The sequence below is a fragment of the Thalassophryne amazonica genome, chromosome 4 (assembly GCF_902500255.1).
Source record: "Thalassophryne amazonica chromosome 4, fThaAma1.1, whole genome shotgun sequence".
NCBI classification, from domain to species: Eukaryota; Metazoa; Chordata; class Actinopteri; order Batrachoidiformes; family Batrachoididae; genus Thalassophryne; species Thalassophryne amazonica.
The window spans coordinates 117,767,668-117,794,092 of NC_047106.1; the positions used below are offsets into that span (position 1 = coordinate 117,767,668).

The following is a 26,425-nucleotide window of genomic DNA, read 5'->3' on the forward strand; positions in this document are numbered from 1 at the left end:
AGTTGATTGCGTTGGATGTCACCTGCTGGTGGGATCCATTTATCATACAAAGCAGATTACAGTTGGAGTCATAGTTATACATTAATGTTCAGAGATTTGACACAAACTGCCAACCTGCACACCAAGAACAATTTGTGGTTGAGTATTTTGTTCAAGGACAATTTGACACACAGCCAGGAGTAGCTGGGTAATGAGCCATTGGCCCTTTGGTTAGTGGATAACCCGTTCTACCAAGTGAGCTATCATTTGATGTCCAAATCATTCCACACTGTTGGCGACTGTTGGTCAAAGTGCTGCCGAATGCATTAATTTTGCTGACTATTTAATGAGTGTTGGCACTACATGACACACGGTTTAGGCAGTTTTGCCCTGACAAGTGGTGAGCATGTGATGGTGAACATGAGAATCATCCCTGGTTCTCAAGACCAGGCACCTAAGTGGCTCTACTCTACTCTTTTCTACTCTCCTATTTTACTCTTCCTTTTTAGATATTTAGATATACCTTTGTATACTGGCATAGTTACACCTTAGAACTGGAATATAATATATAAGATATACCTTACTGAATTTTCATGTAGTTGCTGCTGACATCAGCAACAGCCACAGAGAGTATATAAGTGTCTGAGGTGGAGGGACTTTGGGACATTGGTTCAAAATAAAAAACTAGCCAAACATTTTGTAAATTAATTAAATAAATATACTCAGAACTCAGACAAAATTGTATACTGAATTTGTTATGGTTAGGGGTTCGGGTGGAACCAAACCATTTCAGGCTATGGACCCATACGCAGGAAGCTGGACACGGAGAGGAGTTCAAAAGGAAAAATATATTCATTTACAATAAATAAATGAAATGCTGTGCTGGGATGCCTGCAGTATAGAGAGTGGCCCGGTCTGCCCCTAAAAATTGGCCCACTCTGCCTCCACTGCGCATGTGTCATTTACGATCACAGCAGCCGCTGTGAGATGGAGTCTCTTCACCCAAAGCGATCAAATGGATTAATGGGATTATTACCCATCACATGACAAGGTAAAACCTCTTAAATCATTCTAAAGTTAGTGTTAAGCAGAAATGAGGCCGTTTTAAGCAGGAACAAAGCAATAATGAATAATGATCACTTCCTCCATGTTTTATGATGAAGTAATGCTGAATTTATGTGGAAATAATTGTTGTACAAAAGCTTCAGATATCTGTCGCTGAGATAGGTGATGACTGGAGTGCAGTTTTAAGCAGAAACGAGGTGAAAATCAGTGAACCGTGGCTAGTGACACATGCACAGTTGAAGGCAGGGTGGACAGATTTTAAGGGGGCACTGTTTGGTTGAAGACACCATCTAATCAATGTAAGTGGTTCTACTCCAATTGATTTTACACTGTGTTGAGTTGATTTAGCCCCATGATAGGGTATATTTAACTCTGTTTTAGACTGGGACAAATGTTATCCCAGCAGAGTAAATTTTACTCTGCAAAATTTACTGTGTAGCTAACTAGTGGAGCAACTTTCTCAATTTTTTTTTGTAACATCACATTTGTTTTGATAGTAAGTGTTCTGTACAGCTTTCTTTGAAAAAGGGAGTTTAATAAATGTGGGTGGCCCTGTGACCAGTGGTCTCAGACATCTACTGAGTGCCGGGCCCCTCATCAGTATTTGGGCTCAAACTGCTCATCCTCCAACAAGCCTTCATGGATTTGTACTCTACTCAAATCTGTTGCTTTTAGTGTAAAGTAATCCTCTCAGTTAGGTATCAGTGACATTAATTGCCCCTAGCGTAATTATCCTTTCAAAGATGAGAGAACCAACCACGTTTTACACAATGTGAGAGTGAAAACGTGAAGCTTCTCAGTTTACTCCATCCCTTCCAGCCTACTTACTGAATAGAAGCCAGAAGAAGCTTTGTGATGATTTTAAGTCTTGCATATATATATATATATGTGTGTGTGTGTGTGTGTGTGTGTGTGTGTGTGTGTGTGTGTGTGTGTGTGTGTGTGTGTGTGTGTGTGTGTGTGTGTGTGTGTGTGTGTGTGTGAAATATGCAATATATGAAGTGCATATTTGTTGCACGTGTTGACATTTTTTTAATGTGTGTGTGGAGCAGCCACACACACATTACGTAAAACAAACAGTACATGTCATTCATTATCAACAGCAACACAACTTGTAGATGCTTTTTGAACATCACTGGCTTCCAGCATCCATAATGCCCTTGATCATTCATTAAAATGCCTGTTTTTTAGTTTAATCATATTTATACCATGGTCAGTGAGAATTCATGCTGAGAAAGAGCACTACAGATGCAATGTTTGCTCTGGGAATGCTGTTGGAGAAGTACAGAGAAGGCCAGAAAGAGTTACATTGTGTGTTTGTGGATTTAGAAAAAGATTATGATAGGGTGCCAAGAGAAAAGCTGTGGTATTGTATGAGGAAGTCTGGAGTGGCAGAGAAGTATGTTAGGGTAGTGCAGGACATGTACAAGAATAGTGTGACAGCAGTGAGTTGCGCAGTCGGAATGACAGACTAATTCAAGGTGGAGGTGGGATTACACCAAGGATCAGCTCTGAGTCCTTTCTTGTTTGCAGTGGTGATGGACAGGTTGACAGATGAGATTAGACAGGAGTCCCCATGGACTATGATGTTTGCAGATGACATTGTGATCTGTAGTGAGAGTAGAGAGCAAGTTGAGTCTAGTCTGGAGAGGTGGAGATATGCTTTGGAGAGAAGGGGAATGAAAGTCAGTAGAAGCAAGACTGAGTACATGTGTGTGAATGGGAAGGAGCCCAGTGGAATAGTGCAGTTACAAGGAGTAGAAGTGGTGAAAGTAGATGAGTTTAAATATTTGGGGTCAACTGTTCAAAGTAATGGAGAGTGTGGTAGAGAGGTGAAGAAGAGAGTGCAGGCAGGGTGGAGTGGGTGGAGAAAGGTGACAGGAGTGATTTGCGACCAAAGAATATCAGCAAGAGTGAAGGGGAAAGTTTACAAGACAGCAGTGAGACCAGCTATGTTGTACGGCTTAGAGACGGTGGCACTAACAAAAAGACAGGAGGCAGAGCTGGAGGTGGCAGAGCTGAAGATGTTGAGATTCTCTTTGGGAGTGACAAGAATGGACAAGATTAGGAATGAACATATCAGAGGGACAGCTCAGGTGGGACGGTTTGGAGACAGAGTCAGAGAGGTGAGATTGAGATGGTTTGGACATGTGCAGAGGAGGGACCCAGGGTATATAGGGAGAAGGATGCTGAGGATGGAGCCACCAGGCAGGAGGAGAAGAGGGAGGCCAAAGAAGTTTATGGATGTGCTGAGGGAGGACACGCAGGTGGTTGGCGTGACAGAGGAAGATACAGAGGACAGGGTGAGATGGAAACAATTGATCTGCTGTGGCGACCCCTAATGGGAACAGCCGAAAAACAAAGAAGAAGGTCAATGAGAATGACGCTAAAGAGAGAGACGCTAAAGATTTAACATTGGACGAAGTGGACAAGATTGAAGACGGGAAAGAAGAAGAGAACACGAAAAAAGTTAACTTAAATAAATATTTGTGTATTAGTTCACTGTGTGGGACCATGGTATAAGCGGATTAAACAATGAGAAGCCGTGCATTATACGGTTTGAATGCACGACGCAGAGTCTAAAACACCACGATGCGAAGCGGAGTGGTATTACTCCGCAAACTCCCGAGGCCGAGATAATCCAGCCCACCTCACAGGTGTGGCATATCCAGATGCTGATTAGAGAGCATGATTATTGCACAGGTGTGCCTTAAGATGGCCACAATAAAATGCCACTCTGAAATGTTCAGTTTTATCATACAGCACAATGCCACAGATGTCGCAAATTTTGAGGGAGCCTGCAAGTGGCATGCTGACTGTAGGAGTTTCCACCAGAGCTGTTGCCCATGAACTGAATGTATATTTCTCTACCATTAGCCGTCTCCAAAGGCATTTCAGAGAATGTGGCAGCACATCCAACTGGCCTCACAACCGCAGACTACATGTAACTACACCAGCCCAGGACCTCCACATCCAGCATGTTCACCTCCAAGATCGTTTGAGACCAGTCACCCGGACAATTTCTGCAACATTTGGTTTGCATAACCAAAGAATTTCTGCACAAACTGTCAGAAACCGTCTCAGGAAAGCTCTTCTGCATGCTCATCGTCCTCATCGGGGTCTCGCCCTGACTACAGTTCGTCGTCATAACCAACTTGAGTTTGCAAATGCTCACATTTGATGGCGTATGGCACATTGGAGAGGTGTTCTCTTCACGGATGAATCCCGGTTTTCACTGTTCAGGGCAGATGACAGATGGCGTGCATGGGTGAATGGTTTGCTGATGTCAACGTTGTGGATCGATTGGCACATGGTGGTGGTGGGGTTACGGTATGGGCAGGTGTATGTTGTGGACAGTGAACACAGGTGCATTTTATTGATGGCACTTTTAATGCACAGAGATACCATAAGGAGATCCTGATGCCCACTGTTGTGCCATTCATCCACGACCATCACCTCATGTGCAGCATGATAATGCATGACTCCATGTTGCAAGGATCTGTACAAAATTCCTTGAAGCTGAAAACATCCCAGTTCTTGCATGTCCAGCATAGTCACCGGACATGTCACCCATTGAGCTTGTTTGGGATTCTCTGGATCAGCGTATATGGCTGCGTGTTCCAGTTCCTGTCAGTACCCAGCAACTTTGTACAACCATTGAAGAGGAGTGGACCAACATTCCACAGGCCACAATCAACACCCTGATCAACTCCATGCGAAGGAGATGTGTTGCACTGCATGACACCCCCCCAAGATCCCCCCCAATGAAGCAAAACTGCACATTTCAGAGTGGCCTTTTATTGTGGCCAGCCTAAGGCACACCTGTGCAGTAATCATGCTGTCTAATCAGCATCTTGATGTGCTACACCTGTGAGGTGGGATGGATTATCTTGGCAAAGGAGGAGTGCTCACTAACAGATTTAGACAGATTTGTGAATAATATTTGATAGAAATAGGTCTTTTGTGTACATAGAAAATGTTTTAGATATTTGACTTCAGCTCATGGAAAATGGCAGCAAAAACAAAAGTGTTGTGTTTACATTTTTGTTCAGTGTATATGAAAGGACAACATTTGTGGTAGAAAACATACCTTCAGTGAAGTGATCACTGTCAATACACGTTCCTCTGTTCCTAGTGTTTTTCCACGAATGGGTCCCTTCTGTAATCGCTTTCAAATACTGCTTTCTCCTCGCAAAATCCTGAGGAGTTCAGTGAAACTTCAAGGCTGTTTGGTTGTCTGTGTCCATATTTGTAAATAATAAATGATGCACTCCTTCCCCTGTTGTCCATTTTGAAGTTAATCACCAAAATGTTGTGTAAACACAATAGAGTATGCCAATCGCAAATTTGATGCATTGACGGCCAGGGTACTTAATGAGGGGTATATTCCAGACGTGACACTGCATTGAATTCTCCTATACATATATTTTGTTAACATTGGATAAATTAAGTATAAACTGTAATTTTAATCCTATGACATTGTTTTATTACTTTTGATTACACTTTTAAAAATATATTGCAATGCTAAAATACCCTCAGTTGTATGAGCATGAAAGAATCAATGAAAGAGTGTGTAGAAAGAATCTGACCTTTTGACACCTTAAAATCGGTCAAGGTTACCCATCTTTGAACATGTCCAAAGTCTGTGTCTCAAGAATGCTCCCTGTGAATTTGAAGACCCCAGCAGTAAGAGGACTGGACTTATGCTTAGCACAGACGGATAGATGGACACAAAGTCTTTGCAATACCCAATGGCCATATTTTGGCCTTGAGTCAAAGAATTTTGGTTCATTTTAAACTTCGTTGCAAAATTGAAAATCCCAGAGGTTTTTATTCATTTTTAAGGACTTTCACAATCAAGCAGGGAGCCATGGCAGCAAGTGCCCTGCGAGTGCCCATTCAGCCCCTCTCTTAGCAGGTGTCAGTCAAATTCCAGGTGCCACATACGAACATCCAAGACTGCTTGCTGGGCACTTAGAAAAGGTGTGAATATTTGCGCTCCCGGCACGAGAGTAGAGAGCAGATGACCACATTTGAGCAGTCTGTGAAAATTGTCGAAGTCCAACACAAGTGTGGCGTTACCAAGCAACACACATGGGTGTGACTGTGCTGACCCCCCCCCCCCCCACACACACACACACACACACACACATACAAATGGCTTGTGGAGTGTGTGCTCCCCCCCCAAACATACTCACCATGAATCCAACATTGTCACTGTGGCTGAGGGTCCTGGAGTCCGGTCACTGTCACAGCGCAACTCGGCCAGTGAACACGCAATTCACATGTGTGGGCGGGCGCTCATGCCCTTATGACATACTGATAATTACATACAGACCCGATCAAATGAGGACTGGCCAGCGTCTGAGCGTGCAGCACGGTGTGAAATGAATGAGCCAGCTGGGCAGGCTGATGTCACTTCCACCATGTAAATTGTAGTTTACGTGACAGACAGAAAGAGTGGAGATTAAATAAAACAAATAAGGATAAAGGCGTGAACTCATTCATGTGTGATCTCTTTGCTCATACGCTTTGCTGTAGACCGCAGACTGTCAGCTGGACCTGACTGTGCATGCAAGGTGATAAATTAAAAACACAGACATCAGACAGATACAGAACAAAAAATAATAATACATACATAAAATTAAAATCACAGAACAAAGCAACAGCGAGTAAGCCTTTTTTTTCTGTGACCTGACGAGGTCCACAGACAAAGGTGGGCGTGTTCCCCTGCGACCTCCAGCTGTTCAGATATCTGTGCTCGCAAGTCACAGCTGGAGAACACCTGTAGTGGTTTGTAGAATATGACCTCGCATAACTTCACTGTGCAGCACAGACATCAGCATGCTGTCCTCACATGGAAATAAATTAAAACACATATTACCTCAGCTGACCACCACGTCAACGCACCACAACGTGAGGTGCGTGTATCTGCGGGATTTCCCACACATTGTAATAATTAAAACACATATCACATTTGCATCACGGTCACCAGCAGATCATTGCTCGCTGGACACGCCATGCCGGCTGATGTGTTCACGACACGGGAGCTGGCTTTTCATGAGACGAGAGCCGGCTCTACATGAAATGGGAGCCGGCTCTTCATGACACGGGAGCCGGCTCTTCATGAGACGAGAGCCCGGCTGAAGCCTTCATGAGACAAGCGCATCAGGTAATTCATGTAAAACACAAAAGGTAGAAGAGTAATCCACGTCATTTCATTACTTCCTGGTGTACGTCTAGGCAGAGGCTAAGTCCGCTCTTTAGAACAGGAATTAAGTATTATAAATTGTGGTGTTTTTTAAATTTTTTTGCTCCGCTGCTGTGTGCGTGACTTTCATGTGCTTGCACTGTGCTCTTGCGCGTGAACACAAGCGTGCACGAAACCTTCGCTGCGGTATTGCAAAACGCCTGTCTGACCATGTGTCCCTCCCGACAGCAGGTGGAATGTTTCGTGGTTCCCCATTTCATTTTTTTTCGGCCGGCTTCTGCTTCTTTTGCCCAATTTGGTGTACAGGAGACTTTAACCACATTTTCCCCAAATATGTCAGACACTGTTTGAAGATGTGTGGTTGTTAAGATCTTCAGACTCTTTATTGTTGGTCTTAGATTTTATCAGTGGTGGGCACAGATAACCAAAAAATTAACTTCGATAACAGATAATCAGATAACTGAAAAGTTATCTGTGATAAAGATAAACCACCCAAAAATGTATCTGAAGTTACAGATAACCGATAAATTTCAGTATTGTTTCTAGTATATTTGTAACTACTAATAAACTGAATTTGAGTTTTAACACCATGATCGCTTCTAGAAACATCAAAGCGACAGCAGACCCAAACAATGAACCCACACTTCTATGTTTAAACATCCTGCCTTCTGCTGGAAGTGCATATTTACTACACAGCTTACAGTGCAGAGACAAGCGGCGAGCATTCACCAAGCCCAAATCACTACCAATCACAACACTCCGGTCAGGCGGAGGTCTTGGAAAATAAAGTCATACTGACTTATGGTTTGGTGTATAAATAAAATGAATACTGATAGAATAACTCCATTAATGTCAATTCTGTCATTTGTACAAAGTTAAAATATAACATATATCTTTTAATGTTGAACAATGCACTAATTCTGAGGTTTTGTAACAAACACAAACAGATCACAAAGGATTCTGGGTAAAATGTACCTCTGCTAAACACTGATTCACTGTGTAAACCAACACGTTAATGTGACGTGTGTCGTGTGTTGGTGTTTACAGATGTGCTTTTGTAAAATATTCCATTTTTTGTTTGTAAAAACAGGCATTTTTACGGAGCCCTGGAAGTGTCATCACAACATGTTTTGCATGTGGAGAGAACGTGAGAATGTTCAGATGATTTTCCATTCATGTGAGAATTTTTTGGACAGAGTTTCAGGTTAATCGCGCGTCCTGCATCGTGTAGTGTACATGGAGTAACAAGCTGCGTTTAACATCTCACGACCACCTCCTGATTGCTGATCGTATGGTCGAATGAAAATCAAACCTGTTTGATATTATTCTGGTCGGCCGTCGTGAGGGTTTCCTGCTGCTGAGTGAGGGGTAACAAGCATCCTACCGCTTGCACTGTGCATGTGCAAACACCGCAGAGCTGTCTTGTAATGTTTTTTTTTTTGTCATTTTGTTTTTAAACTTTGATGTCTCCCATCGAGAGTTTTTGTAAATTAAGTTTGAAAAAACTTAACTTGTGATTAAAAATATAGAGTGTCTGCTCATCTTCAGGACGAATACTGCCATGAACACTACTGGCCAGTAGATGGCAGTAGAGGCCTTGAAATCTTTCCAAAACAAAATTCCAGATAATCCATGTCTGCTGCAACATTTAAGATGCGTGGAATTTAATAAACGCAAATACAATAATGTCTATAAACCTAGAGAATATATTCACGAGAGTTTTAGGCACTAGAGTTTAATGCTGTTGTCCATGGAGCCTGAACAGAGTGTCTGAAATGCATTTGTCCTGTCGTGAAGTTACTGAGATCACATAATCCTACCCATAATGCACTGCTCGGCACAGCATGTCCACACTAAAACCTTAAAAATTAGCACATTACTTTAAAACTAAAACATATATCTGTTATTTTCACTTTATAAAACTTCAGACATGGCAGTAATTTTAAATAACTTGTCCAAAATTAGTTTGGCTTAAATTTGAAGCATAAGTTAAAAATGTATGCCTCTGGATGACTTGGGTGATATTGCCAGCGTACGGTGTTAAGGGAAATTTTTTTTTGAACAGGTTTTTCTTTATCTGCAGAGGATAGTGTAGTTCTTCATAGAAACAGCTGTTTTCTGTTTGGAGAGGGTAGAACCATACATCTGTTAGGAAACTTTTACCAGATAGGTGCTCAACTGAGTTTCAATTTTAGAAATGTTTACTGCTGTTAAGCTTTGTTTACTACGTTATCTATCTAAAAGTTATCGGACAAAAATTCATCGGAAGATAATTAGTCCGATAATGGTTTTTAAAGTTATCTAAAAAGATAATCCGATAATGAAAACATTATCTTCCATAATTATCTGTTATCGGAACTGTGCCCACAACTGGATTTCATTTTGCTTTTTTTGCTTCTGCACATGAAGTGACTGTTGGCTGAGAAATGTGACCCTATATCAGAGCTTCTGCACTATAGCGCAGGAACATTTTTTGAGTCCAGATTGTTGAACCCAGCAGTGTTTTTATTCACATCACAGTGAACCTCAGGGTCATTATGCACTGGCTCATGTACAGAGAGCAAAAAAAAAAAACAACAACAGTGTCACAGTGTTCTCAGTCACACAGGAGAAGAATTGATTTTTGTTCCTTCTCTTTTCCAATTTACGGAAATGGCTAAATAAAATGTGACTCATCTGCGCCTTCTGGTAAGTCTTCTGAGTAAGCACTAAAAATGAATTTAAAGATCAATGTGGCTCCACTGTTTCTTGCATGAATACTCATGCTCCCATGAAGACTGCTGATTTTTAATTTTTTGTGCAAACAAAGAAATATGGTAATTCTTCTATATTCATCACTTTAAGTGCCTCCTGCAGTGTTCAGATACAGCTTGTCTCTTGTAATTAAAAGCTATGAAAAGAATCAAACATAGTCACTTTTTTCTCAGCACTGGTAATGGTGTAGTGCTCAGACAGTAAAAATGTCAGTGAGTGAGCGAGTGAGTTACTGGTGGAAGCACTAACTAATAAAATTAAAGAACACAAAATCATCCTGTGTCTGTTTGATGTGCCATATCATTCAAAAAAGCTACTTTTTTGCCTATGTAATATCCCATAGACATGTCTAGCACCTGCTTTATGGAAGGGTATGCAGGACGTGTTATTGAAAATAATGAACAGCTGTCTTTGAATTTACATGTAGTTTGTCTGACATCTGATGAGCACTGGGAGCGTTTGCACCAGCATCAACTAAAAAGTTAAGTTTGCAACTGTGGGAAGAAACCTGATACAAAATACAAAAGTACAACCAGAATTAAACAATGGGTAGAATGTGTTGCAGGGGACGATCTCCAACTTGGTACTAACACCATTAGCATAAAAAATTAAACAACATGAAAATTTCACTTGGCGGAAATACTGGAGGACAGACTTTTTAGATGACTCGCCAGGACAATTAACCACACAACAAGCCATATTATTATAGATATTTGTAATAAAATGTCCAGAAAGGACAGACACTGTCGTCTACAACAACTAGCAACCACAGTTAGCCATCTCTGTGCTCCCGAAATGCTAAGTCAGACCTTGGCTCAGCGGCACCTGACTAGCTGACCCTCACAGTGACCTCGCTCATAACTACGTGTAACTTTATGGCTTAAAACATCTTAAACAGGAGTTGTGTCAGGAAGGACATCTGGTGTAAAATGTAACAAAATCTGTCGTCTATCTGCTGTGGTGACCCTGAACTGGGGGCAGACAAAAGAACTATAACTTTATCATATATTTTACTAGGAACTTTAATTTATTCATTAATTTTCTGCCGCTAAACCTCAGCTCTCTGTCCAACAGGTTCATAACAGGAACTTGCTGTCACTGGACTTTGACCGAATCACTAGAACGGAGAAGGTCTACGATGACCACAGGAAGTTTACTCTACGGATCCACTATGACCATGCTGGTCGACCCACTCTGTGGGCCCCAAGCAGTCGTCTTAATGGAGTAAATGTCACCTACTCCCCTGGAGGACACGTAGCAGGAATCCAAAGGGGCACCATGTCTGTGCGCATGGAGTATGACCAGAATGGAAGAATCACCTCACAGATGTTTGCTGATGGTAAATCCTGGACCTACACTTACCTTGAGAAGGTAAGTATGAAGGACGTTGCATAAATGAGTTGAAGGATAGTGTTTTTAGAGCCTTGCATGGAGATTTTAGACAGAAGTTTCATTTCCTGTACTTGAGTTGCTTTTGCACTGCCTTATCAAGCTCGGGTGCAGATATCAGCAGAAATGTAATTAAGAGCTGCTTGGTGCACTGCACACATTATACTTTGTTACCGTAGTCTGACAGCAAAGTTCAACCTAAAAGAGCTCAGATGAGAAGAACAGAGTGAAATGTCACTTTGTACTCATTAACTGAAGGTAAGATTTTTGTGGAAAAGGTGCAGAGCTTCGATTCTCTGTCTTTGACACATAGTATGAATCTGGCAGCGAGTCAGCCTGTTAATAGTCTGTAGTTAGCTTTCCAGCAGTATCTTAGTGCTGAAATGTTGGCAGTCTGCTGTGACAGCCTTAGAATGGATTTAAAACATTGTTTACTCTTCCAAGAAGTGTGTAAAATGTATTCTGTCCATATTGTTTGGATCAAAAGATGCAAGAAAGGAACAAGATGCAGCCTCTTTGTGAAATTATCTCTTAAAGAGTCATATTTTACAGGTACCGGTAATTGAGGTTTTATGTTAAACATTCTGAAAGTGACTCTGCATATGGAAATTCTCCTGCTATAAACTACGTAAACACAAACTTGAAACGTGGTGTAATGGCTCCTAGTTGATCCATCCATATGGGCCCCCATATGGTTTGGAATACATACGAACAGAGAGCATATGAAAAGGCTTAGGCTGAGCTCGAGGCAGCCTGCTGCAGGTCTCAATGTAAATCTGAGTCCAAGCACAGAAAGAATTGCTCCAAAATATCAGAAGCAGAAGATTGTGTTTTCCACATTTGTACTGGTGGGGCCATGGTTTCTGGGAGTCCACGCCACAAAAAGTGAATTTCTTTGCCTGGTTCATACCTGGACTCCTGCACGACACACCACCAGAGCTGGGCTGTGACACACCCCCATGACCTGTTATAGAAAAAGGCCCACCTTTTTCAGAAAGAGAGGGTGTTGCCAGCAGCAGAATCTTCTCTCCATTTTAAGCAACAGGCACTGAATAGTTTCTTAAATGCCAGAAATGTGTTCATTCGTTTATTTTTAAGGTTATATCACCTCAGTGTATTTGGGTAATTTTTAAAACATCACTTTACCTGTGTTGCCTTCCCGAAAAGATGCATAATGCAGCCACTTCAGTGAAATTTTAATGTGACATGAATATAACAACTCCACTGATGATGGACCTAAGTGTTGGACTTACTGCTTAACATGCTATTGTTTTTGATATTTTGCATGTCCTTTTATGGCATACCAGCTTGTGCTCATCCTGCAGAAGAGACAGTATATGACTACAATAAAGAACATACTTTACAATCTGTAATACAGGAAATAACAGTAAAATGAACGAGAGCAACCTTTGATGTGGAGTTGTTAAAATCTTTGTGTTATTTATTTATGTTATACGGTGCATCCAGAAAGTTTTCACAGCACTTCATTTTTTTCCCACATTTCTTTATGTTAGTCTTATTCCAAAAGGGATGAAATTAATTTTTGTCCTCAAAATTTTACACAAAATACTCCATAATGACAATGTGAAAAAAGTTGTTTTTCTGTTTGTTTTAAGATTTTTGCGAAGTTATAAAAAAAGAAAAAAAATCACATGTACATAAGTATTCACTCTTTCCCATGAAGCTCAAAATTGAGCTCAGATGCATCCTATTTCCACTGATCATCCTTGAGATGTTTCTACACCTTAATTGGAGTCCACCTGGGGTAAATTCAGTTAATTGGACATGATTTGTAAAGGCACATACCCGTGTACATATAAGGCCCCACAGTTGTCAGTGTATGTCAGAGCACAAACCAAGCATGAAGTCAAAGGAGTTGTGTGTAGACCTCCGAGACAGGATTGTCTCAAAGCACAAATATGGGGAACGGTACAGAAACACTTCTGCTGCTTTGAAAGTCCCAATAAGCACAGTGGCCTCTATCATCCATAAATGGAAGAAGTTCAGATCCACCAGGACTCTTCCTAGAGCTGGCCGCCCGTGTAAACTGAGCAATTGGGCAGAGAAGTGCCTTAGTCAGGGAGGTGACCAAGAACCGAATGGTCACTCTGTCAGAGTTCTCGCATTCCACTATGGAGAAAGGAGAACCTTCCAGAAGGACAACCATCTCTGCAGTAATCCACCAATCAGGTCTGTATGGTAGAGTGACCAGACGGAAGCCACTTCTTAGTAAAAGGCACATGGCAGCCCATCTGGAGTTTGCCAAAAGACACCTGAAGGACTCTCAGACCATGATCTGGTTTGATGAGACAAAGATTGAGGTCTTTGGCGTTAATGCCAGGCATCATGTTTGGAGGAAACCAGGTACCATCCCTATAGTGAAGCATGGTGGTGGCAGCATCATGCTGTGGGGATGTTTTTCAGCAGCAGGAACTGGAAGACTAGTCAGGATTGAGGGAAAGATGAATATAGCAATGTACAGAGAAATCCTGGATGAAAACGTGCTCCAGAGCGCTCTTGACCTCAGACTGGGACGACAGTTCATCTTTCAGCAGGACATTGACCCTAAGCACACAGCCAAGATATCACAGGAGTGGCTTCAGGACAACTCTGTGAATGTCCTTGAGTGCTCCAGCCAGAGCCCAGACCTGAATCCGATTGAACATCTCTGGAGAGATCTGAAAATGGCTGTGCACCAACGCTCCTCATCTAACCTCATTGAACTTGAGAGGAATGAGGAAACTGCCTAAAGATAGGTGCACCAAGCTTATGGCATCATATTCAAGATGACTTGAGGCTGTAATTGCTGCCAAAAGTGCATCAACAAAGTATTGAGCAAAGGGTGTGAATACTTATGTACATGTGGTTTCTTAGTTTATTATTTTTAATACATTTGCAAAAAAAAAAAAAAACTTGTTTCATGTTGTCATTAAGGGGTGTTGTGAGTAGAATTTTGAGGGAAAAATTAATTTGCTCCATTTTGGAATATGGCTGCAACATAAAATGTGGAAAAAGTGAAGCGCTGTGAATACTTTCCGGATGCACTGCAAGTTCATTAGCAGTGCTAATTTTAAGAAAATGGAGTAATACATCAGAATTATTCTGTATATTCCCTGTCAATGGTTTAAATATCATATAAACAGTTTCCTTTTGTCTTTACAGTCCATGGTACTGCTGCTCTACAGCCAGAGGCAGTATATCTTTGAATTTGACAAAAATGACCGCCTTTCCTCAGTGACGATGCCAAATGTGGCACGGCAGACCCTGGAGACCTCTCGCTCCATTGGATACTACAGAAACACCTATCACCCCCCTGAAGGAAACGCATCAGTGCTCCAGGACTACAGTGATGACGGCCAGTTACTGCAAACCATCTACCTGGGCACTGGTCGCAGGGTCATCTATAAATACGGCAAACTTTCCAAGCTGTTGGAGATTCTCTATGACACTACACGCATTGGATTTTCCTATGATGAGGTGGCAGGTATGCTAAAGACTGTCAACCTACAGAGTGAGGGCTTCACCTGCACCATCCGTTACCGTCAGATTGGCCCACTGATTGACAGGCAGATATTCCGTTTCAGTGAAGAAGGCATGGTCAATGCCAGATTTGACTATGTATACGATAACAGTTTTCGTGTCACAAGCATGCAAGCTGTGATCAATGAAACCCCACTGCCAATCGACCTGTATCGTTATGATGATGTCTCTGGTAAAACTGAACAGTTTGGCAAATTTGGAGTAATATATTATGACATTAATCAAATTATCACCACAGCAGTGATGACACACACCAAACACTTTGATGCTTATGGGAGAGTCAAAGAAGTACAATATGAGATTTTTCGGTCACTGATGTACTGGATGATGGTTCAGTATGACAACATGGGCCGTGTCGTTGCCAAGGAGCTGAAAGTCGGCCCTTATGCCAACACCACACGATACAAATATGAGTATGATGTCGATGGTCAACTTCAGGTGGTGTCCATCAATGACAAGCCTCTGTGGAGGTACAGCTACGACCTTAATGGCAACTTGCACCTCCTCAGCCCTGGCAACAGCGCTCGGCTCACACCACTACGCTACGATATCCGAGACCGGATTACTCGTTTGGGGGACATCCAATACAGGCTGGATGAGGACGGCTTTCTCAAACAGAGAGGGAATGATTACTTTGAATACAATTCAGCTGGCTTACTGGTGAAGGTGTACAACAAAGTGAGTGGATGGAGCATCAAATATCGTTACGATGGACTTGGAAGGAGGGTTTCCAGCAAAAGCAGCATGGGCCACCACATTCAGTACTTCTATGCTGACTTATCAAGTCCCACTCGAGTCACCCATATGTATAACCACTCCAGCTCTGAGATCACCTCTCTCTACTATGACCTGCAGGGACACCTGTTTGCCATGGAGCTGAGCAGTGGGGATGAGTTTTATGTGGCCTGTGACAACATTGGGACCCCTCTGGCAGTGTTCAGTGGCTCAGGTGTCATGATCAAGCAGATCCTCCACACAGCTTTTGGGGAGGTTTACCTCGACACCAACCCCACCTTCCAGCTCATCATAGGCTACCAGGGGGGTCTGTATGAGCCTCTGAGTAGGCTGGTCCACATGGGCCGGAGAGACTATGATGTTTTGGCTGGCCGCTGGACAACACCTAACCATGAAATCTGGAAACGCCTCAACAACAACCACATTGTGCCATTCAACCTGTACATGTTCAAGAATAACAACCCTCTGAGCAACAATGAGGAGATAAAGTGCTACATGACAGGTATGTTTGTGACTCTTACATGCATAAAAATAGTCCATCTAAAACTGAATGATCCTGTCAGTCTTTATATATGTCCATACTTGACTGTATGCAAAGTAGTTGTAGATTAATTCAACCAGCAGAATAGAGTTCTGCAAATGTTTCTGTGGTGATTTGCATTGCCATGTCAAATGAGACCTTTTCATCCCATATCGTAATCCTGTTTTATACCCCATCACACTCAGCCATGTTTCCACAATGTCAGCAAAAACTAGGATGCAGTAAGTACAGGCAGAGTGTGTTAGGAATGCGGTAGAAACTGTTAAGGGCGTGGTGTATTGTTGAACGTACATGTGGACACAAGAAATCTTGCAGAATAAATTAAAAATTATAGGAAATGACAGGATGGATGCAGTGAGAATGTGGTATGTGTGTGCATGATGTGATTGATGTGTTTCATACTAACATCTTTGGAAGAAGAAAACTGCATGTGATATGAGTGTTGGACACTGAGAGAACATGGCGGGGGTGTAATCAGGTTGAAGTATGGACTTGAAAATAGTTCATGTATCCATTTTGACAACGTTCCTACTGCATTCATCAAAATTTTCAGGATGCGGTGCGGTCTTCTTGGTCTTCATCTGAGTGAAATGGGGCCCTTAAAATAAATTGATCCTGTGACAGTTAAAGCAGCTGTATTTAAGTCATGCTGCTGACTGACATCACAAAAGTCATTCAACATCATAGACATTGAGTGGACTTTTTCCATTACAAAATAAGGTTCTTATGGACTTATCATACACCAGACATTACTTTTGTGCCTTGCGTTGATATATCATGAAATCAAAACTGTGTTTATTGGCAAATTTAGCAAGGGAACCAAATTGAAGGACATTTAGTCAGATTTATTGTTAATCTTGTCTTCTTCCCCAGTGTCTTTGCATGGATCCTCCTTGTACATACATTAGTTATGAATTTGATGCCACTGAAACTAATACTAGCTAGCGGGTGTCAAAATCCAGTCCCTCGTCTGTGTCATGACACCTGGTTAATGGATCAAGTAGGGGATTGACTCGGATGAAATATGGTAGGGACCTTGTGTGCCCTGTGGCCACTACAATAACCATGAAGGGCCAACAGGAACCCTGAACATGAGATGGCCAATGGTGCTCTGGTGAAGCAAGAAGTTCTCAGTGGCGGATCAGGTGGAGTAGGTGATGGCTTGTAACCCAGCAGCTGTAAAGGCAGATGAAGGCTGCAGCAGGTCCTCAGATCCCAATCATTTGTGATTTTCCAGCTATTGGACCAGGCTAAGGATCTGTCAAGGATCATGTGTTTGTCAGTGTTCAATGACATTCCATGTTAAACGTTTAATGTGAATGTCTGCCTCTCCACCGAGAGATTGCCACAATGACTAGCAATGTAGTTTTTCAATTAATGTTAGTTGCAAACTAGATTAAATGCTAAAGCTAACGCTACTTTTTTATTTATTTAGTCTATTTAACCTATATTTAACCAGGAATAATCCCACTGAGATTCAGAATCTCTTTTACAAGGGAGTCCTTGCCAAGAGAGCAGCACAGCAGTTCCAGATAAGGTACACACTTGAAATAACAACAACAAAACAAACATAAAAACAGTTAAAGCAATTTAGGAAACATCATTACATTATAATCACCAGCTGCGTTCGGTAAGAGGACATGTGCATGCAGTCGTCAACAAACCCTTGATCCTAGCTTTGAAATCTTCTATACTTGGGAGATTTAGTCCAATTTAAGATGACTGTACGTTATACCAGGACAAGGGTGCAAATGCTTTGAATGCACTTTCCCCAAAGACAGTCCGCGTACGAGGAATAGTGTACATAATCAATCTAGCCTGAGACTACAGCTTTTGATATTGACTTTTGGAACCAAGAGAGAACATAAATAGGCAACTCGCACAGGATGGCCTTATAAAGAAAACATTACCAGTGTTCCCATCTACGATTGTGCAAAGAAGGCCAACCAACACTCTCATAAAGACTACAGTGATGAGTACGAAAACCTAAATCTGTTATAAATCTTAATGCTGCATGATACACTGAATCCAGCATTTTCAGAGAAGAGAGATTTGCATGCATGTATAAGATGTCACTGTAGTCAAGTATTGATACAAAAGTTGCCTGAATCAGTCTTTTCAATCAATCAATCAACATTTATTTATAAAGCGCTTTACAGCACCGACTAGTGTCCAAAGTGCCTAACATTAAAAACACAAATTTACAAAAATAAAACACATATAAAATAAAATTTTAAAACAACACATAAAAAAGAACATAAAAATAACAGAACATGTCACCTCCCCACTAAGTGTTAAAAGCCAGTTTAAATAAATAAGTCTTTAACTTAGATTTAAAAAGTGCTAGGTCAGGAATAGTACGTAACTCAAGAGGTAGCTCATTCCACAGTCTCGGGCCAGCTACCGCGAAAGCATGATCACCCCAGTGTTTATATCTTGACCTTGGAACATCTAAGTAAAGCTGGCCAGATGCCCTTAATGTCCTACTGTAGGTGCGCAAAGTTAAAATTTCAGACAAGTAGGGAGGTGCAAGGCCATAAATAGCTTTAAAAACAAACATTAAAATTTTAAAATCAATTCTAAAACGAACTGGAAGCCAGTGGAGTGAGTACAGGACGGGCGTAATATGCTCACGTCTAAAAGTGTTTGTTAAAAGATGAGCAGCGGCATTCTGCACCAACTGGAGACGTGCAAGAGACGACTGATTAATGCCCGAATAAAGTGCATTACAATAATCATGTCTGGAGCTGATGAAAGCATGAATGGCTGTCTCAAGATCACGTCTACTGAGAAAGTGTTTTATTTTAGCCAAAAGGTGAAGTTGGAAAAAACTAGCTTTGACAACAGAGTTTATCTGTTGATCAAACCTCAAACAGCTGTCAAATATCACTCCCAAATTCTTGACAGCTGGTTTTACATAGTTAGCCAAAGCACCAAAATTTGGTGTTACCACATTTGGTATGCCAGTGCGCTCAAACACCATGATCTCAGTTTTACCATCATTCAGGTAAAGGAAGTTTTGGGACAGCCACTGCTTTACATCACGAATACAATTAAATAATGATGACAAAGCATCACTCCCATTAGTCCTCACAGGCAGATAGATTTGCAGATCATCTGCATAACAATGAAAGGACAGGTTGTGCTGGGTTATAATTGACCCCAATGGCAGAATGTACAAAGAAAATAGAATCGGCCCAAGGACAGAACCCTGCGGCACTCCACAGCACAGAGGAGCAGTTGATGAGGAAAGGTCCCCAATCATGACAGAAAAGCTCCTTTCAGCCAAATATGATCTAAACCACTTAAGTGCAGTACCATGAATGCCAATAAAATGTTCCAACCGGGAAACAAGTACTGTGTGATCCACAGTATCAAAGGCTGCTGTGAGGTCCAACAGAACCAGCACAGCAGGATTCCCTGCATCCACCGACAAAGTGATGTCATTATGAACTTTTAAAAGTGCTGACTCAGTGCTGTGTCGCGATCTAAACCCAGATTGGAATTTTTCAAGGATGAGATTGTTTTCTAAAAATGATTGTAACTGTAAAAAGACAACCTTTTCTAAAACCTTAGATAGAAATGGCAGATGAGACACAGGTCTAAAATTGGATAAAACTGATGAGTCCAGGTGAGGTTTTTTAAGAAGGGGTCGAACCACAGCATGTTTAAAAGCAGCTGGAACAGACCCTGATCTAAGACAAGCATTGATAAAAGTTAGGAGACCCACCCCAACAGTATTAAAAACGTCCTTCAGCACCTTAGCTGGAACAACATCTGAAGGACAACTTGTAGATTTTATGTGTTTTACAACATCGGCGAGAGATGCAAAAGAAATGGGCTCAAACTACTTGAGCACAGCAGAATGTGCACGAGGAGCAGACAACTCAACATTACAGTTCTGATCAGCGTTCTGTCTGATTGATGAAACCTTATCAATAAAAAACTGAAGAAACTTCTCACAGGTTGTGGTTGTAGCATCCATCAAAACAGAGGTGTGTGGATTTACAACTGAGTTTATAGTCTGAAATAACACACTGGGACGATGACAACTGCTAGAAATAATATGAGACAGATATTGTGCTTTTGCCTCCTTCACAGCCTTCTGATAGTCAGTTAGACTGTCCCTCAGAAAACCCAGAGACACCTGTAGTTTGTCCTTTTTCCATTTTCTCTCCGCTTGTCTGCAGCGTTGCCTGAGGGCACGGGTCGTGGCATTTAACCAGGGGTCGGATTTTGATTTCCTGGATTTGCAGCGCATCGGTGCAACAGAGTCCAAAATTACTGTGCATGTGGAGTGGAAAGAAGAGAGGATGTTATCTGGGAGTAATGGAGAAACCAGTCCATTCATGGCATAAAACTGAGAGTCCATGAAGGCAGCAGCAAAGTCCCCCGCTGTCGAAGAGGTAACCAAACGGCAGTGAGAGACAGGAACAAGTAGCTTACTAGCAGATGGAGGAGCAATAAATTCAAAAATAACAGGAAAGTGATCTGAAATAGCAGCATCTGATATGTCCTTAAGTGAAACTGAGCCCAAAAGAAATAACCAGGTCCAAGGTGTGTGTTGGGAAAGTGTAGTGACACGGACCCACAACAGGGGGCGTAAATGAACGGACAATGGAAGGAGTCAAATTATAACACTTTACTGGTGTGAATGTCACAACCAAACACAGCAGAATCAGAATGTGCAACAGTCAATTAATAAAAGGTGTCGTGTGGGCAGGCTCGACGATAGGAGACGCCCGTCTGGAAACGAACCGGAACCACACGATTTCCACCGCCACCTGAACCCGAGGAATACTGGAGCCGCCAAGTCCCGGAGTCCCCAGGTGGCCACCTTCCCGGCGTGTCGGATCTGGTACTGCTGGCAGAAAGCAAAAGACAGTCAAAGGGTGGGTGTGTGAACACCCAGTAACACTGGTGGGAATGCCACCTCTCACTCAGCGCGTTGCAGCGGTCTCAGCTGAAAAGGAGCGCCGTCTTGCACAGCCTCCTCAAAAACAACCGGTTCTCCTGCAAACACTCACAATAAACAGATTTACAAAAGGCTGAGGATATTACCTCCAGATGAAGATGATATCTCGGCAGTTTGGTGGAGGTGTCTTCCTGCTTTTATACCAGATGTGTTGATTAGTGACAGCTGTCACGGATGATGGGTGACAGCTGTCACCACGGCTTGTTCCTGAGGCGGCAGCGCCCTCTCGTGCCTGAAGCCCGCACTTCAGGCAGGGCGCCTTCTGGTGGTGGGCCAGCAGTACCTCCTCTTCTGGCAGCCCACACAACAGGACCCCCCCCCCTCAACGGGCGCCTCCTGGCGCCCGACCAGGCTTGTCCGGGTGGCGACGATAGAAATCGGCCAGGAGGGCCGGGTCCAGGATGAAGCTCCTCTTCACCCAGGAGCGTTCTTCGGGTCCATACCCCTCCCAGTCCACCAAATACTGGAAGCCCCGGCCCATTCGACGGACGTCCAAAAGCCGGCAAACTGTCCAAGCCGGCTCCCCGTCGATAATACGGGCAGGAGGTGATGCGGTTTTACCCTGGAGACATGAAAGACCGGATGGATCCGCAGTGAGGCTCCAACTCCCGGCCTCACTGCGGATCCATCCGGTCTTTCATGTCTCCAGGGTAAAACCGCATCACCTCCTGCCCGTAGGACTGAGGACCTTGAGGATGGGGAAGGGTCCAATGAAGCGGTCCTTCAATTTGGGGGACCTGACCTGGAGAGGAATGTCCTTGGTGGAAAGCCACACCTCCTGCCCGGGCTGGTAAGTAGGGGCCGGGGACCGTCGACGGTCTGCATGGGCTTTAGCCCTCGTCCGGGCCCTCAACAAGGCCGAACAGGCGGTGCGCCACACCCGACGGCATCTCCGCAGGTGGGCCTGGACCGAGGGCACACCGACCTCTCCCTCCACCACAGGAAACAAAGGGGGCTGGTACCCCAGACACACCTCGAATGGGGAGAGGCCGGTGGCAGAGGACACCTGGCTGTTATGAGCGTACTCGATCCAGGCCAGATGTTCACTCCAAGCCGTCGGGTGTGCGGAGGTCGTGCACCTGAGGGCCTGCTCCAACTCCTGGTTGGCCCGTTCGACCTGTCCGTTAGTCTGCGGGTGATACCCAGACGAGAGGCTTACAGTGGCCCCCAGTTCCCGGCAGAAACTTCTCCACACCTGCGAGGAGAACTGGGGACCGCGATCCGAAATGATGTCTGTTGGTATCCCATGCAGCCGGACAACATGGTGGACGAGGAGATCCGCCGTCTCCTGGGCCGATGGGAGCTTCGGGAGGGCCACGAAGTGGGCCGCCTTGGAGAAACGGTCCACTATCGTGAGGATGGTGGTGTGCCCCCGGGACGGCGGGAGGCCCGTGACAAAATCCAGACCGATGTGGGACCAGGGGCGGTGAGGCACAGGAAGTGGCTGTAGAAGTCCCTGTGCCTTCTGGTGGTCAGCCTTGCCCCTGGCGCAGGTGGTGCAGGCCTGGATGTAAGCCCGGACATCAGTCTCCAGGGACGCCCACCAGAAGCGCTGCCGGACCACTGCCACGGTCCTACGCACCCCTGGGTGGCAGGAGAGTTTGGACCCGTGACAGAAGTCCAGGACGGCAGCCCTGGCCTCTGGTGGGATGTATAATCTGTTCGTCGGTCCTGTTCCGGGATCCGGGCTCCGTGCCAGGGCCTCCCGGACGGTCTTCTCCACGTCCCAGGTCAGAGCAGCCATGATAGTGGACTCCGGGAGAATGGGTTCCGGTGGATCTGACAGCTCGGTCTTGACTTCCTGTTCATGCACCCGGGACAGGGCATCCGATCTTTGGTTTTTGGTCCCGGGGCGGTAGGTGATCCGGAAGTCAAAACGGCCGAAAAACAGTGACCAGCGGGCTTGCCTGGGGTTCAGTCGCTTGGCGGTCCTGATATACTCCAGGTTCCGGTGGTCAGTGAAAACCGTGAAAGGCACTGACGCTCCCTCCAGCAGGTGTCTCCACTCCTCAAGGGCCTCTTTCACCGCAAGGAGCTCTCGATTGCCCACGTCATAGTTCCGCTCTGCTGGGGTCAACCTGCGGGAAAAATAGGCACACGGGTGAAGAACCTTATCGGTTTCTCCGCTCTGGGATAGCATGGCTCCTATCCCCGAGTCAGAGGCGTCCACTTCAACCACGAACTGGCGACCAGGATCGGGCTGCACCAAGACCGGTGCAGTCGAGAACCGGCGTTTCAACTCCCTAAACGCAGCTTCGCACCGATCCGACCAGGTGAAGGGAACTTTTGGTGAGGTCAGGGCCGTCAGGGGGCTAACAACCTGACTGTACCCCTTAATGAACCTCCTGTAGAAATTTGCGAAGCCGAGGAACTGTTGCAGCTTCCTACGGCTTGTCGGTTGGGGCCAGTCTCTCACCGCTGCGACCTTGGCCGGATCCGGGGCGACGGAGTTGGAGGAGATGATAAACCCCAGGAAGGACAAAGAAGTGCGGTGAAACTCACACTTCTCGCCCTTCACAAACAACCGGTTCTCCAACAACCGCTGCAGGACCTGACGTACATGCCGCACATGGGTCTCAGGGTCCGGAGAAAAGATGAGTATATCATCCAGATATACGAAGACGAATCGGTGCAGGAAGTCCCGCAAGACGTCATTAACCAAAGCTTGGAACGTCGCGGGGGCGTTAGTGAGGCCGAACGGCATGACCAGGTACTCAAAATGACCTAACGGGGTGTTAAATGCCGTCTTCCATTCGTCTCCCTTCCGGATCCGAACTAGGTGGTATGCGTTCCTAAGATCCAACTTTGTGAAGATTTTGGCTCCATGCAGGGGGGTGAACACTGAATCCAACAAAGGCAACGGGTATCGGTTGCGAACCGTGATCTCGTTCAGCCCCCGATAATCAATGCATGGACGAAGACCGCCATCTTTTTTTCCCACGAAAAAGAAACCCGCTCCCATCGGAGAGGTGGAGTTACGGATCAGCCCGGCAGCTAAGGAGTCCCGGATGTAGGTCTCCATCGATTCGCACTCAGGTCGGGAGAGGTTGTACAGCCTGCTGGACGGGAACTCCACGCCTGGCAACAAATCGATGGCACAATCATATGGACGGTGCGGGGGAAGAGTGAGTGCCCGATCCTTGCTAAAAACGTCAGCAAGATCGTGGTACTCAACCGGCACCGCCGACAGATTGGGGGTTACTTGGACCTGCTCCTTCGCCTGGGAACCGGGAGGAACCGAGGATCCCAAACACCTCCGATGGCAGGTTTCGCTCCACTGTACCACCACCCCGGACGGCCAATCAGTCTGGGGATTGTGTTTCAACATCCAGGGGAACCCCAGAATCACACGGGAGGTAGAAGGAGTCACAAAAAACTCAATCTCCTCCCTATGATTCCCTGACACTACCAGAGTTACTGGTGGTGTCTTGTGTGTGAGTAAAGGGAGTAGGGTGCCATCTAGTGCTCGCACCTGCAATGGTGTAGGTAGTGCCACCAGAGGGAGCCCTACCTCCCTGGCCCATCTGCTGTCCAACAGATTCCCTTCTGACCCTGTGTCTACCAGTGCTGGGGCCTGAAGGGTTAAATCCCCACTAAGGATTGTAACTGGGAGTCGTGCGGCAATATGTGTGTGTCCCACGTGAAGTTTTTGGCCCACCCTAAGCCCAGTCTCTAGGGGCGGGCGTTGGTGTTTAACCGTTCGGGGCAATCGCTCAATTGATGCTCCATTGAGCCACAAACAAAACACGCCCCGCGTGGAAACCTCCTCTGTCTATTAGGTGGTCTAAATGTGGCCCTGCTCGTGTCCATAGCTTCGTCAGCAGGGGGAGCTGTCGCCCCACGGGACGTAGAGGCCAGGGAGCGTGGGAAGGGCGGACCCTTCTCGGACCCGGAAGGAAGAGGGACGGCGCGCGCCCGGCCACGTCCTTCGTCTCGTTCCCGACGGCGTTCCTCCAACCGATTGTCTAACCGTATAACGAGATCAATAAGCCCATCTAATTCCCGCGGTTCATCCTTGGCCACTAGGTGCTCCTTTAGGACTGACGACAGTCCGTTTACAAAGGCGGCGCGGAGCGCAGCGTTATTCCAGCCGGACCTCGCAGCCGCGATGCGGAAGTCGACTGCATAAGCGGCTGCGCTCCGGCGTCCCTGTCTCATCGACAGCAGTACAGTTGAAGCGGTCTCTCCCCTGTTAGGGTGATCAAACACAGTTCTGAACTCCCTCACAAACCCAGTGTACGTGTGAAGGAGCCGTGAATTTTGCTCCCAAAGCGCTGTAGCCCAAGCGCGTGCCTCTCCCCGAAGCAGAGTGATCACATAAGCTATTTTGCTTGCGTCTGACGCATACATGACGGGACGTTGTGCGAAGACGAGCGAACACTGCATAAGAAAGTCCGCGCACGTCTCCACACAACCTCCGTACGGCTCAGGAGGGCTTATGTATGCTTCAGGGGATGGTGGGAGGGGTTGTTGGACCACCACTGGAACATTAATATCTAGCACAGGATCGACAGGAGGAGGAGCTGCAGCAGCGCCCTGAGCACTCGCCGCCACTTGCGCGGAGAGAGCCTCCACCCTGCGGTTCAGGAGGATGTTTTGCTCGGCTATTTGATCCATTCGAGCCGTAAAGGCGGTGAGAATATGCTGTAGCTCACCAATCACGCCTCCTGCAGATGCCTGCGCTCCCTGCTCTCCCATTGGTTATTCAACAACCTGGTGACGCCCCTCGGAGTCCATGACGCTGGCCGAGATATCCTGTTGGGAAAGTGTAGTGACACGGACCCACAACAGGGGGCGTAAATGAACGGACAATGGAAGGAGTCAAATTATAACACTTTACTGGTGTGAATGTCACAACCAAACACAGCAGAATCAGAATGTGCAACAGTCAATTAATAAAAGGTGTCGTGTGGGCAGGCTCGACGATAGGAGACGCCCGTCTGGAAACGAACCGGAACCACACGATTTCCACCGCCACCTGAACCCGAGGAATACTGGAGCCGCCAAGTCCCGGAGTCCCCAGGTGGCCACCTTCCCGGCGTGTCGGATCTGGTACTGCTGGCAGAAAGCAAAAGACAGTCAAAGGGTGGGTGTGTGAACACCCAGTAACACTGGTGGGAATGCCACCTCCACCTCTCACTCAACGCGTTGCAGCGGTCTCAGCTGAAAAGGAGCGCCGTCTTGCACAGCCTCCTCAAAAACGACCGGTTCTCCTGCAAACACTCACAATAAACAG

General features: G+C 45.1%; 1 protein-coding gene across 9 annotated transcripts in view; it reads left to right on the plus strand.

Annotated features, from left to right (window-relative positions):
- tenm4 (teneurin transmembrane protein 4) overlaps positions 1 to 26,425 on the plus strand; it is a 626,167-nt gene that overhangs the window by 573,865 nt on the left and 25,877 nt on the right. For all 9 annotated transcript variants that reach the window (XM_034168462.1, XM_034168463.1, XM_034168464.1 and 6 more), the window contains 2 exons: positions 11,084 to 11,380; positions 14,561 to 16,175. In XM_034168462.1, the coding sequence (XP_034024353.1) occupies positions 11,084 to 11,380; positions 14,561 to 16,175 (1,912 nt within the window). The remainder of the gene's footprint in view (positions 1 to 11,083; positions 11,381 to 14,560; positions 16,176 to 26,425) is intronic.